Here is a 15,108-nt window from a genome sequence, read left to right as displayed (position 1 = left end):
TTTAACAGGGGCAGTGCACTTTGATTATGAGTGAAGCTGCCATTTGGACATGGTGAAAAGAGCACGCTTGAACCATTGATTGGGGGAGACAGTAAAAAGTCAGGCAGGGCCCCGTTAAGCTTGCAGTGAGGCAGGCGGATGTCAGTGTGGTTAGAGCACAGTGGGAGAATGACAGGGAGGATTAGTGTCAGGGAGAAGCTTTGCTGTAGCTGTGGAGATAGTCCCTGGGGTCACTCACCTCTGACTGTTGTTCTGTACTGATGGTTCTGTAATGCAAACGGCCTGATGTATGCCTGTTCATTATCGGAAATGGTGATTAGAAAAGGTATTTGTCTCAAAGGTTTCCTTCTTTTTTTTCTCTTATTATTTTTTTTTAATTAAAGGAAAATAAGGTGGGCTTCCTCTATCTCTGCTGACTGCATACCAGAGTGGTTACTGCCTCTGGTAGGGAATAGTTTAGTGCTAAAATGTAAGGTAGAATAATTGTAACATGGTTGTTTGCTGTTTGATCCTAGTTTCTTTTGCTTTCCTCAGCTTTGGGTTTGACCAGGTAGTGGGTGGTGAATAAAATGCAGAAAATGTGGTTGCCTTTAGAATTTTCACCTTTGCAAAAAAAAAGATTTTGTAATATTTCAGGTATTTTATTATTCAATTTAATAATTTGATTGACTTTTAGAAGCTGTTTACTTTCTCAGCAATGAAATTTTTTGCATGGACTTGATGGTTTAAGTCTTGGTCACGAATTTCTGATTTTATTTCTGTTCCCAAGTTTTTAAAAATGCTAGCGTTTGATAAGTTAAACTTCGTGAAAATACATGATTTTTAGAATTAAATACTGTTATGGAGAAGGAACAAAAAAATATATCTTTGTCTCAGCTCTGATTCTACATCGGTGCATTTACTTGTTCACATTTTCATTTATGCTTATACTTTAAACAAAAGAAAAAAACATAATTTTTCTTAAAACTCTAAGACCTTTTATACTTTAAATGAGGCTTTTGTAACACAGTGCATCTCATAGACTTTGAGGATGGTTTCTCACCTTAATGCAAAACTGAATTGCTGTGTGTGTGTGTTTGTGTGTGTGTGTGTTCAAAAGCCTGGCTTTGCAATATTTATGCTTATTTGGTATACATAGGAAAATTTAAAAGGCTGCTGGAGCTTTGCATTCTAATATTAAATATGCAACTCAAACCTCTAAACTATTAGATACATTGTAATAGTATTGTTTTTGCAGAACGCCTATTGCCAATAAGTTATTTCACAAGCTTATTAAATGTATTAGCAAACATTCTGTAAAGTATCTTTTCTTTCCTTTAATGTTTTGCAGGCACCTGAATGGACAGAAGAGGACTTCAGCCAGCTGACAAGAAGTATGGTTAAGTTCCCAGGAGGGACCCCAGGTCGATGGGAAAAGATTGCCCACGAATTGGGTCGATCGGTGACAGATGTGAGTTCACTCAGATTTGCATTGTATGGAGAGTGACAAACCAGAACAAGCCAACTATGTAGAAGGCAGACATAGATGCCTCCAACATTATCTTCGGAGAAAGGCAACAATCCTTTTAGGACCTGGAAGTGAACCATTAACGAAATAAGCAAGAAGCAGATGTCAGCCAGTCCCCTGGTCCACAATTAACAGCTGTTTGAGGAAGTCTAGTGTTTAGAGACTTAAGCTACTGTAACTTAATCACAGAAAAACAATGCTAGTTTTTGTGTTTAGAGTGACCCCTTTAGCTGGGGAAAAAATAGTTCTCAGACTGATCAGAATTAGAGAAGTTATATTTCAGCTGGATCTTTTTAACATTGAATTACACAGATTGCTATAGGTATTTAGACAGGTGGTTTGCATTAATTAAATAAGCAGTATTCCTATAATGTTTGCTTTTATTTCAAGGATGATACCTACCATCTACACACACACACACACACACACACACACACACACACAATGACCAGCCATACCTAACATTTACAAAACAAAGTGTTTACCTGAAAAGCTTTAGATTTAACACTTTGGGTGCTTTTATTTAGGAAATTTAGGGCAGAAAATCTCATAAAAGCACCTACATGTACTACTCAGTAAATGTTTACTTGAAATTGAGATAAATCCTTATTTTCATCAGTATGGTCTTTAGTTTCATAAATGACGGTAAATATTCTTTACTAAATAAATACTTTACTGAATTTACTTTAAATAAATCCTATAGATCTAAAATATTTAAGGGGTTACTGAAAGCAAAGATTCAAATCTCTATTCTATTAGTATACCTTTGGATCTTTCTTGTTAATGAACAATTTTAAAACCCTAAAAAATGATTAATAAGCACAACTACCAAAAAAACTTGTTACATAAAAATGCTATGTTATTTTTCATAGTAAACGTCGACTTCTTAATTTAGAAACAAATTTACATTTTTTTAAAAACAGGAACTGCTTTGAGAATTTTAAATCATATATGAATGTTTTTAATATATAGATCTTTTTTAAATTACACTTAAGAGACTAGTATTTGAATTTTTATATGTTGTTTTGCATTATTTTGGCTTCAGAGTTAAAGTCTGATCATATAGAAAAATAGCTCTTGTATTTTGTAATTTTTTTGGGGTGGGGGCGATGTTTCATGAGGAGACCAATTATCTTAGGTGACTGGAAATAAGGATATGTTTTAAGTACTATGTCCTTCTAATTATACAACTATGTACTGTTTATATAATGATTAACAAAAATTAGAATAACTTTTAGAAAGTTATAAAACAAACTGGTTTAATAGGGCCCCCACATTTTTAATTCAGTAGCCTGATGAGAAAAAATAGTTCATAATTTAGTGTGTCCTTTGAAGACAGTGCTGCCTTTAACTTTTTAAACAATATTTCTGAGAAATTACACTTAATAATGCCAAAGGCAGGTAGGAAATTGAATAGAGCAACATTTTACATTAATTTGCTGTCATTAAAATCCAGCTAAATTTTTAATCTATATTTTTAAGAGGAGAGAGATGAAAATTTAAATGCTAAGAATATACATGATGTAAACAGCACAGCCTTAAGATGGCTAGTTAGTAGCATAGATCTAGAAAATCTATACATAATTTACAAGAGTAGTCTTAGTGCAGTCTTGTGTAGGCAGACATCTCTTCAGACGTTTGCAAATTCATTCCATATGTTTCCATTTTTTTTCCTCTAGAAACTGCCATAGCGTTTTCTCTTTCCCAAAACCGAAGAGACTGATTCCATGTCTGTAATATATATTTTTTCCTCTTACCATGGAAGTAGCAAGCATGACATTTTGAGACTTTTTTCCCCGCTCCCAGTATTAGTTCTATTTTCGTAATACCAACAGTACCTTGGAAATCAATATTTAGTATACCTAAACTTTTTTGGCACCAAAAATGCCATTGTAACTTTTCTTCTATGGCAGTATGTATGTATATAGACTCACACTGTATTTTCATTCTGTGAGCATCATCTCCACAGCTGGCCTGTACATTTCATTTTAGTAAACACGCACGCGCGCGCCTGTAAATTACTCTCTGTATAAGCGAGCAGGTGTCTGAGGACTTAGATACTCATTTTAGTGAACACACAGTAAATTACATTGAAGCAGCTGAAATGGTTCCTTTACTAGAATGTTAAGTGAAGGTTAACCACACTTTAGAAGATCACTTATACTACTTTTTGGCTTTGGTGTTAATTAGATTTGTTTTCATTAAGTATTTGATTATGAAAAAGAAAGCAAGTTCAGTTTGCTGTCATTGGAACCTCTGCATACTGACCTGGTCACCTGTACCAGTTCTCTCAACTCTGTACATCTGTTCTTTGACCCGTTTTCCTTGCTACATTTTAGCTTCAGGCTTAGTTCTCTTCCCTTCAAGAAATAATTGACCTTTTGAGGGGAGGGCTGAGACTGTGGCCCTGGTGGGATCTTTATATTCTTGATTTAGGTTGACAGACACAGTGAAAAACCCATTTTATTCCTCAATTAAGGAAGGCGTTTTCAGTGTATTCATCATCATAATTAATGAGTTAAATTGAATTCTACTCTGGATTCTACTCTGGATAAATACAAGTAATGTTATTAGCTTTGCAAAAAAATTAATACAAAGTATATTTTAACTCAGAGATACCTAAGCTGTAAGACCTACTTTACCATGGAATAAGTATTTTAAATGTTAATATATGCCTCTCAGCAAAAAACTTGGATAACCACAAAGGACACTCAAATTGTAAAAACAACAGAGGAAACAAAAACTATCTGGCATGTAAGACCAACTTTAATGTGATTATTAACTGCAGGTTTTCTAAATTAAGGTCAGGGAGCCTCAGATTTCTTGCTTGTGAAGTAGTATCATTCTCTAGCCTGAAAGGATGTAAACTGATTCTGCTTCTCTCCGTGGTCACTAATCTCTTAGGTTCTGGTTGTGATAACAGACTGATTGGAGATTTTCTGCCTGCTTTGGAAAAGGCCCAGGTAGGCAGCAAAACAAAAGACAGGTGGATAGATTTAAACAGACTTTTATAATTAGCTTAGTGCCACAGTGAGAGTTAAGAAGTGTGTAGTTAGATAAGCGTCCCCATATGAGAATGAAGAGGAGGAGGGAAAATAATAAAATTCCCATTTTATATAGCTACAATAAGGAGATAAAGGAGATGCCTCTTTATGGGAATTTATATATTGTTATGGCAGTTTCAAAAATATGTGATTTTCAATAGAAAATACACTTTATGGTTTATCAGTGAACTAAATATATGGTAATTATTTGGGCAAATACATTATTGCTATTACTTTTAGGGTCAGACTAGTCCTACATAGGTTGGAAAGACAACAAGGACTTCTTCCTCACTACCTCCTAACCGGGCTTCCTTCCACAGCAGAGCTCCTGATCTGGGCCTGATCTCGCACTCCTCTCAGGAACTTTGAGGATATGTAAATTTTAGAAAGGAAAATGGGTCCTATGTTCCATTCTTCTTGCTAGACGAGTCATAGCTAATCTAATAAGCAATTTTCAATATATTAATATAAAATAATATGTTACCACACACACGCACACACACTTGTATTTTAATAGTAGTCTTCAGGTTCATTCTTACCCCAAGTATATGAATGATTGGTGTAAGAATTTCAGGCGACTTGATTGCTGGTTGAAGGAAAGAGAAGGCAGAGCGTTATGTTGAAGTAGGAGCTTTTGGTGTCCATTGGGAGACTACACAACTGCTTCATCTGCCTTTCGGCCTGGTTAGAGTTTTGCTGTATATTATATGATTTTTGGTCCAGAGGTTTATAGATTTGCCTTCCATGTCACCATATCTGTCTCAGCATTGAGCAAAATCACACATAGGACAGGATTATAAACAATATATTCATTATATGGGAGTAACATTGCAAAGTCAGTTAAGAAATCAAACCAACATTTTTATGTTTACTTGCTTTAATGATAATATTGATTATTCCATCATTCATTTTCATAGTATTATACACTTTTCAAAACATTTAAATATACGTTATTTTACTTGATCCTCATAATAGCATTCTGTGGTAGATTAGGCCACCATTATTTGCCCCCATTTTACAGTTGAGTAAACTGCTGTTAAGATATTTGTTCAAGGTGACACAACTACTAGTGGGGTGGGACAACACCAGATATTTTGATTCCTCATCTAATGTGTTCTTACCACTATTTAATACTATTTTATTGCTGTGTGTATGAAAAACACTTGAAATGTGTCTAGAGACTTAATCAGTAGAACTTTGTTGGTAAAATTATCAGAGCAAAAAATAAAAAGAAACTTTAAAATATACACTCAAGTAAAAAAAATTTCTAATCAACCACAATAAAAATGAATTCTATGAACATTTTGTTATATATCATACTAGAGTTTAGCCTTCTTATAGAGGCATTATGGCTGTTCATGATTTTAACAGTATTAATCTGTATGCTGACCTTTTCACTTTGCTGTGAAACGTGAGCTTCTTTCCATGACAATAAGATGCACATCATTTTTTCAAACACATAATACTCCATTTGTTGTAGTAGAATTAAGGAGCATCCTGATTGTCATTTAAATTGCTTGCTTTTTTTGCTGTTTTCTGGGATGTCTTTGGGGGTTTTTTTGAGGGGGGCGGTGTTATTCATTTTTCCACTTCTGTTTCCTTACCTTGTATTCCTAGAAGTAGAGCTGCTTGGTTCTAGAATATGGATGTTTTCAGAACCTTCGATGTCTCTAAAACTGGCCACCAGACAGGTTATAACAATAGATTACAATGCCACTGGCAGTATATAAGAGAGGCCACTTCTTCATAATCACGTAAACACTGAACGTTATTTTTTTGTTTTTCATCATTTCCTCAAATGAGTGAAAAGTGCTATAGCACTGATTTTTGCAACTTGCCTTCTTACTTATTGGTCTTATTTGAAATAGAGTTTGTGTTAATTCACTAGAATTTTAGGATAGGCAATCCTATCTTCTGCAAATAATACTTTGCGTTTTCTTTGTCTTATTTTGTTATCTTATTTGATTGCGTTAGCCAGCAATTCCAGAGAAATGTTGTATTACAGTAATAGTAATTAGTATCGACTTTTTTTGCTCAATATCTTAATAAGAAAACCTAATGTTTGCCATTAATTTTAATATTAGTCATTAACATAAAATATAATAAGGATATTTTATTCCGTTTAATTTTTCCAATTCTAATTTATTACAGTTGTGTTCAGGAACAGGTGTGAAATACTATGAAAGGTTTTTTTGTTTGTTTTTTTTTTAAACATCTCCTGACATGTTCATAAAATTTTTCTCATATCACCTAGGGAGGATGAATATATTATCAAGGTCCCTTCTTTATATTTTCAAGTTAAAATTTACTTGGTCATATAATATTATTCTAATAAATACCTGGCCTTGATCTGTGAATTTATTTAGGAAGTTTTCCAGGTAGGAACACCTGATACCAATTTGTTACATTTATATATGTAACAATATTGTAGAATTTTTAGTGTTTTATTAGTTGGATGTGTGTGATTTTGTTCAATGCTGAGCTGGATATGGGGACATGGAATGCCAATCTAGAAACGTCTGGCCCAGAAATCATAAAATATACAGCAAAACTAACCAGACCAATGGATACATTAAACAGTTATATAGTTTCCCCTTATGGACACCAAAAGTTCCTACTAAAATGAAGTAGAAGAATTGAAAATTATCAGGAAAATTTTTCTAGAGAACAGAATGAAAAGACAAGTAATTTCAAAATGTTACAGAAAAGATATGGCATACAGGGAATCAGTCCAAGAGGTCCGAATCTGATTTAAGAATTCCATTGAGAGAGAGAGAGAGAAAAAAAAACAGACGCAAGAACATTATTCAGTAAATAATAATACAATGAAGTTTTCCAGGTAGGAACACCTGATACCAATTTGTAAGAGCCTTCCCAAGTTAAGTAGGATACATGGAAAAGATCCCAGGAAAATGTATGAACACCGAGACTACATATATCTTTAAAGCTTCTAGGAAGAAGAAACGTCCAAAGTTAGGCAAATCAGATTGCTTAGCAACATGAGATTCTGAGAGAGAAGGGAAACAATGCCCTCAGAGCTCTGAGGGGAAATGGTTCTGAATCAAGAACAGACCAAGTGTGATGGTAAATCCGTGGGGCAAGGATTCATGTCTTTCATGGAAAGTTTCCTGAGATTATACTCCAGCAAAAACGAGTAATAAATCAAAAAAGAGGAAGACCTGGAACCCAAGGAATATTGGAGCCAACCCGATGAGCAGAACCCCAGGACCCCACAGTGACACAGCACACCAGCAGCATCAGAAGTCCACATCGGAGGCCGAGAATGAGAGGCTGGGATAACAATCCTGGGAGAAAAAGAGATTTTATAGACTAGATAGTATGGCTAAGAACTTGGGAAATTTTATATATATATATATAAATGGGGAGGGAAAGGCAACTGGAAACTCCACGAGCAGAAAACCATACAAACAAAGGCATAGTCCAAATTTAAGTATACTAAAAAGTGGAGTGATAGAGCAAAAGAATTTGATAGAACATTCTCCTTTGAGTGACACAAGAAGTGTAATCACAGCATATTACCTGTCTCTACAGTGAGTAATATTCACTAGATCATATTTACATGGCTTTTCCTATTTTAAACATGTTTTATATATATATATATATATATATATATATATATATATATATATATATGCGTGTGTGTGTGTGTGTACTTACAGAAGGTTTTTCAATTTTTAAAATCAACAAATGTGAAAGACAATGGCACATTGGCTACCAAAATATGTCCTTCCCTTACCTAGTAATGGATTTGTATTCAGGCATGTATTTGCCCAGTAACACTGCGCTCCCAAGCCCCGCCAACTCCGCTTTAGCTAGGGTACTAATTTATTCTCAGAGGAACATCATTGAAGTAACGTATGTTCATAGGAGCTCTTACTCACTTTTACCATCCATTGAGCTGAATATCAATTTGTCTGCAACTAAGCTGCAACTGTGAAGGCAAAGACATTGCCCAAAGGGATGGTGGAGAAGCATGACGGAAAGAACCTGAATACATGGAGTCAAAGAAAAACTAGATGGTTACAAGTGCTATGAAGAAAAAGCAGAATAACAAGTTAGAAACTGAAGAAGTTGGAATTTACAACAGGGTTCTGAGAAGAGTCCTCTCTGAGAGGTAATATTCAAGCGGGGACACAAAGCAAGTGAGGATTCCAGGTAGAGGACAGAGCCCTTACTGAGGCTTTGAGGTAACAGCATGTTTGGGGTGTGCAGAGTCCGGCAAAGAGGTCCATAGGACTGACAAGGAGTGAGTAGGAGGGGGTTACAGGTGAGACCAAAGGTGGTGCAGGACCAGCCCATGTAGGACCTCACTGACCAAGGCAAAGATTTTGGATTTTATTCTGAGTGAGGTGGGAAAGCTTTGGGGGATTTGGAGCAAAGGAGTGCGTGGTCGAAGAGCCCTCCTGACTGCTCTGGGGAGAAGGTGGTGTGGCCAGCGAAGGGGAGGCAGGAAGACAGGCCAAGTAAGAGGCCATTTCAGTTATCTACGCAAAAAGCAATGGTAATTTGGACCTCGGTTATTGGTAGAACTGGGAAAAAGAGGTTGGATTCAGGATATAATAAGCCAAAAGCCTGTTATTTTATGTAGTAACCATCAGAAGAACTGTGAACAGACATGAGTGCCTCTGGGTACATTGCTTTTCATCATAAGCCCTTGTTGTATACTATTTTTTCTTTTTTATTGTTTTTGTAAGTGTATTACCTTGATTTTAAAAACTACTTTTAAAATTTTAAAGAAACAAGACATTTTACTTTTAATATCTTCCCATGTCAGCATATATAGGCTTACTTCATTCTTTTTAAATTTATTATAAAAGCTTCATCGATTTATAGAAACAGAAAATACAATTGTAAGATTTGTATGGAACCATAAAAGATTCCAAATAACCAAAACAATTTTGAGAAAGAAGAGAAAAGCCTGATTTCCAGATATATTACAAAGCTACAGTTATCAAAACAGTATGTTACTGACATAAAGAAGACAAATAGACAATGGAACAGAATAGAGCCCAGAAATAAACCCATACATATACAGTCAACTGATCTTCAACAAGGGTACCAAAAATACACAGTGGGGAAAGGATATCCTTGTCTCTTCAACAAACGGTGCTGGGAAAACTGAATATCCACATGCAAAAGCATGAAATTGGACTTTTATACCATACAAAAAAATCAACTCAAAATTTCATAAGACCTGAAACTAAAACTCCTGGAAGGAAATAAGAGAAAATCTTCATGACATTGACCTTAGCAATGATTTCATTGATAATGCCACCATAAGCACAGGCAGCAAAAACAAAACTAAACAAAATTCAAGCTAAAAAAACTTCTGCGCACCAAAGGAAACAGTTAACAAAGTCAAAAGATAACCTACAGAATGGGAGAAAATATTTGCCACCCATATAACCGACAAAGAATTAATCTCCTGAATACAAGGTCTGACAATTCGTGAACTTGTCGCAATGACACTGCTAACCTTTTTTGATATCAGATGGATTATTCATTATGAAATTGTACCAACTGGACAAACAGTTAACCAAGTTTACTATTTGCAAGTGCTGAAAAGGCTGCATGAAAAAGTTAGACAACCTGAACTTTTTGCCAACAATTCATGTCTCTTGCATCACAACAATGCACCAGCTCACATGGCTCTGTCTATGAAGGGGTTTTTAGCCAGTAAACAAATAACTGCAGTGGAACACCCTCCCTACTCACCTGATCTGGCCCCCAATGACTTCTTTCTTTACCAAAAATAAAGGAAATATTGAAAGGAAGACATTTTAATGACATTCAGGACATCAAGAGTAATACGACGACAGCTCTGACAGCCATTCCAGAAGAAGAGTTCCAAAATTGTTTTGAAGGGTGGAGTAGGCATTGGTGTCAGTGCATAGCTTCCAAAGGGGGATACTTTGAAGGTGACTGTAGTGATATTCAGCAGTGAGGTATGTAGCACTTTTTCTAGGATGAGTTTGCGAACTTAATTGTCTGACCTCGTATATAAGGAACTCCTAAAACTTAGCACCCCTCCCCCCAAAAAAAAGATTAAAAAATAGCCAACACGTATATGAAAAGATGCTCAACATCACTAATTATCAGGAAAATGCAAATCAAAACCACTATGAGATAACATCACACGTGTCAGGATGGCAATTATCAAAAAACAAAGGATATTGTCATGTTGGCAAAGATGTGCTGAAATTGGAACCCCTGCACATTGTAGGTGGGAATGTAAAATGATTCAGTCGTTGTGGAAAACAGTATGAAGGTTCCTCCAAAAATTAAAAGTAGAATTACTATATGACTCAGCAATCCCACTTATGGCTATATAGCCAAAAGAAGTGAAATCAGAATCTCTAAGAGATGTCTGCACCCCCATGTTCATTGTAGCATTATTCACAATAGTCAAAATGTGGGTGCACCCACATGTCCTTCGAAAGATGAATGCAATAGTTTAGTGGTTGCCAGAGGGTAAGGGGGCGGGGGGTGGGGGGTGGGAGATGAGGGTAAGGGGGATCGAATATATGGTGATGGAAGGAGAACTGACTCTGGGTGATGAACACACAATGGGATTTATAGATGATGTAATACAGAATTGTACACCTGAAATCTATGTAATTTTACTAACAATTGTCACCCCAATAAATTTAATTAAAAAAAAAAAAAAGAAAGATGAATGCATAAAAGAAATGTGTGTGTATGTGTGTGTGTGTGAGATGTGATTTAAAAAATACAGTGAATTTTTAATTCTAAAAAATTTATTACAGTAAAAGACACATTGCCATTAATCCCCCTCAAAATACCCCCCCTCACTTCAAACACACATCCCATCGTTCTTGCCACTTTCTGAAGCAGTTCTGGACGTCCTCTTTCGTGAGTGTCTTTAGTTGCACTGTCGTGGATGCCTCTGTGTCCTGAATAGATTCAAAAAGTTTACCTTTCATGGTCATTTTGACTTTGAGGAAGAGTCAAAAGTTGCACAGTGCCAGATCCGGTGAATAAGGTGAATGAGGACACACAGTAATGTTTTTATTTGACAAAAATTGCTGTACCAGAAGCGATGTGTGACGGAGCCTTTCCATTGTGATCACAAAATACGGTGAATGCTGCTATCGAGTGCCATCCAACAGGAAAGCAGGGATTTTCAATATGGGAAGCCACACAGGGAAGTGGCACGTCGAACCTTAATAACTGTATGACAATTTCAACTTGGTGCAGTCAGTTGGGTGTGAGCTACGGTTGAGAGAAGGCGTGTTTTAAAGTGTGCTGTAAATCATCCTCCATCATGAAAATGCTCTGTTTCACACATCACTTTTTATATTCAATTTCTGTCAAATAAAAACATTACAGTGTGTCCTCATCCACCTTATTCACTGGATCTGGCACCATGTGACTTCTGGCTCTTTCCCAAAGTCAAAATGATTCAGGACATGGAGGCAGCCACAGCAGCACAACTAAAGACACTTACAAAAAGAGGACTTCCAGAACTGCTTCAGAAAGTGGGAAGAACGATGGGGCAAGTGTGTTTGAAGCAATGGGGAAGTATTCTGAGGGGATTAATGGCAATGTGTCTTTTACTGTAATAAAACTTTTTTTTTATTTAAACATTCATTGTATTGTTTGATCAAACCTCATATAATGGATTATTACTCAGCCATAAAAAGTAACAAAATTCTGCAATATGTGACAACATGGATGAATGCTGAGATCATAAGTGAAATAAGCCAGTTACAGAAGGACAAATACTGCACGATTCCATTTATGAGGTCTCTAAAATAGTCAAACTGAATAGAAGCAAAAAGTAGAATGGTGGTTGCCAGGGGCTGAGGAGTGGGGAGGATGGAGAGTTGCTGTTCAAAGGGTATAACATTTCAGTTATGCAAGATGAGTTCTAGAGATCTGCTGTACCACCCTGTACTTATAATTAACCATATTGTTGAGAGTAGATCTCATGTTATCTGTTCTTACCAAGAAAAAAAAAAGAAAGAAAAACTTTAAGATATAATTTTCGTAGCATAAAATTTACCTATTGTGAGTGTACAATTCAATGATTTTTAGTAAATTTGTATAGTGTGCAATCACAGTCCAGTTTTAAACATTTTTCATCATCCAAAAAGTTTCCTCAACCAAATTTTCAGTCTTTCCCCACTGCCATTCTCCTAACTCAGGCAATCACTGACCTGTTCTGTATATATACAAGCCTTTTCTGAAAATTGCAGATAAATAGAATTATACAATATTTATTATTTGGCATCTGGCGTCTTTCACTCAGCAAATGTTTGAAGTTCATCCATGTTGTGGCACGTATCAATAGTCCATTTCTTTTTATTGTTCAATTGTATGGATAATACCAAATTCCGTTTATCCATTCTCTAGGAGTTGGTCATTTGGATTTTTCCCATTTTTTTGGCTATTATGAGTAATGCTGTCATGAATATTAATATACAAGTCTTTGTATGGATGTTTGTTTTTATTTCCCTTGGGTAAATTCCTAGAAGTGGAACTGTTAGGTTATATATAGTAAGTTGATGTTTGACTGTTTAAGAAACTGCCGAACTATTTTTCAAAGTGGCTGTACCATTTTACCTTCTTACCAATAATACATGATGGTTCCAGTTTCTCCATATCTTCACCAACACTTGTGTTTTTCTTGTTAAGATCAAGTTCATTTTTTTTTTGCATATGGATATCCAGTTGTCTTAAAACCATTTGTTAATAGGCTATCCTTTCTGCCATTGAATTGTCTTGGTACTTTTGTTGGAAATCATTTGGCCATAATGTAAGGGTTATTTATGTGTGCTCAGTTCTAGTCGACTGATGTGTATGCCTATCCTGATGACACCACACTGTCCCGATTACTGTGGCTGTATGGTAAATTTTGAAATTGAACAGTAAAATCCTTCCAACTTTGTTCTTTTATAGAATGATTTGGGCTGTCTAGGTCCTTTATATTTCCTTATAAATTTTAGGATCAGTTTATCAATTTCTACAAAAGACATTTTTATTGGGTATTGCACTGAATACATAGATCAGTTTGGGGAGAATTGCCATGTTGCATGTTATGTGTCCAAATCCATGAACATGTGGTATCTCGCCATTTATTTAGAACTTCTTTAATTGCTATCTGTATTGTATTTTCAATGTATATGTCTGGAGCTTCTGTTAAACTATTGTTAGTATCAATCTTTTTAAGGCTGTGAAAGAATTGTTTTCTTAATTGCACTTTCAGATTGTTAATTGATAATATGTAGAAATAGAATAGATTTTTGTATGTTAGTCTTGTATCCTGTGACCTTGCTAAATGTTAATAGTTTAATAGTTATGTGGGTACAGAATTCATCATTAGGTCTGGAATGGATTTTCAGGAGATTCATAGGTGGGAAGTCTGGAGGCACACAAACCTTTGATGCTGTGCCTGAAATCACATAGTGAACAACTTACGTTACATCCTAAAATTGTTTTCCCCATCCTTGTCATACTGTTTGACCCAGATGTCAGATGGACCTTCCTTGCCTCTCAGAGATCTAGAACTAATTGTCTACGACCACCAATGATTCCACTTCCTGTGACAAACATCTTCCCAGTATCTGTGTTAATTCCCAAGGTTTATACTCTTCTTCCCCCACATGCCTGCATCTTAGTATGCCCTATGTGTACTGTGTTATAGTGAGTTTCTCAGAAAGAATCCACTCATACAAAAAGCATTAATGAGCAGGGTGGGTATAGATTAACTGGAGTGTGAAGCTTACCCAGTGATCAACATTCCTAGTGATTTTGTAGGGGAAATGGAGGAATGCCTTATAACAAGCAGCTTAATGCATACCAGCCGTTACTGTCACCAGCCAGTGCCCTCTTAGTCATGCCATCCCCGTTGCTTTTCTCCTTTATCCTTTTCCCCTTTCTGTCCCTCCTCCTCTGTCTTGCATTTTCCCCTCACTTTCTGTCTTCCAGTGTAACCCTCAGCCTATGCTCCAGTTCACACATCTGTGAGGCAGAATAGTTGCTCTTTCCTCTGAAGTCTAGGTGGCAGTTGACACATAGGCCCAGGAGGGTGGTGGGAGCATTATAACCTCTACTTGAAACACTTGCCAGACTATCCCTTCAACAAAGACAGCTTTATTGCTCAGAGGAATTCTAGAGCCATTTATTAATATTTTTGCCTGCTTATATTCCCCTGTTCAAGGCCCTTGTCCTCCACTTGTCATCTTCTTCAGAGGACACAGCTTAAGGAAGAGCAAATAGAATAGTGGAGAGGAACAAGGTATCTACTTAGCCTGCTGGATCCTTTGAACCCTTGCAAATCAGTAGGGGCACAGATATGGAGAGATCTAGCTGACACCCATTGGGGAAACTGAAGTACAAGGGCTTGAATCTTTAATAAATTCCCCCAGTGGATGATTGGCAATGACTCAGGTAAAGTAGTATAGAATTGTCCTTCTTGAGAGGCGAGGCCAAACTCCCAAACTGTCAATACACAAACCTGTTTTGGATCGTTCCTTCCTTCCTTTAGCTAATATTGATTTAGAATTAAAAGAT

At 36.1% G+C, this 15,108-nt stretch overlaps 1 protein-coding gene across 2 annotated transcripts in view; it reads left to right on the top strand.

Moving 5' to 3' along the window:
* The window catches only part of DNAJC1 (DnaJ heat shock protein family (Hsp40) member C1), a 198,414-nt gene that overhangs the window by 165,423 nt on the left and 17,883 nt on the right, over positions 1 to 15,108 (top strand). For both annotated transcript variants that reach the window (XM_088789132.1, XM_019755999.3), the window contains one exon: positions 1,331 to 1,450. In XM_088789132.1, coding sequence (XP_088645258.1) covers positions 1,331 to 1,450 — 120 coding nt within the window. The remainder of the gene's footprint in view (positions 1 to 1,330; positions 1,451 to 15,108) is intronic.

The sequence above is a fragment of the Rhinolophus sinicus genome, chromosome 1 (genome assembly GCF_057876585.1).
Source record: "Rhinolophus sinicus isolate RSI-liver-muscle chromosome 1, RSI-T2T, whole genome shotgun sequence".
NCBI classification, from domain to species: Eukaryota; Metazoa; Chordata; class Mammalia; order Chiroptera; family Rhinolophidae; genus Rhinolophus; species Rhinolophus sinicus.
The sequence above is the reverse complement of the archived record's forward strand: the minus strand, read 5'-3'. Positions and strand labels throughout refer to the sequence as shown.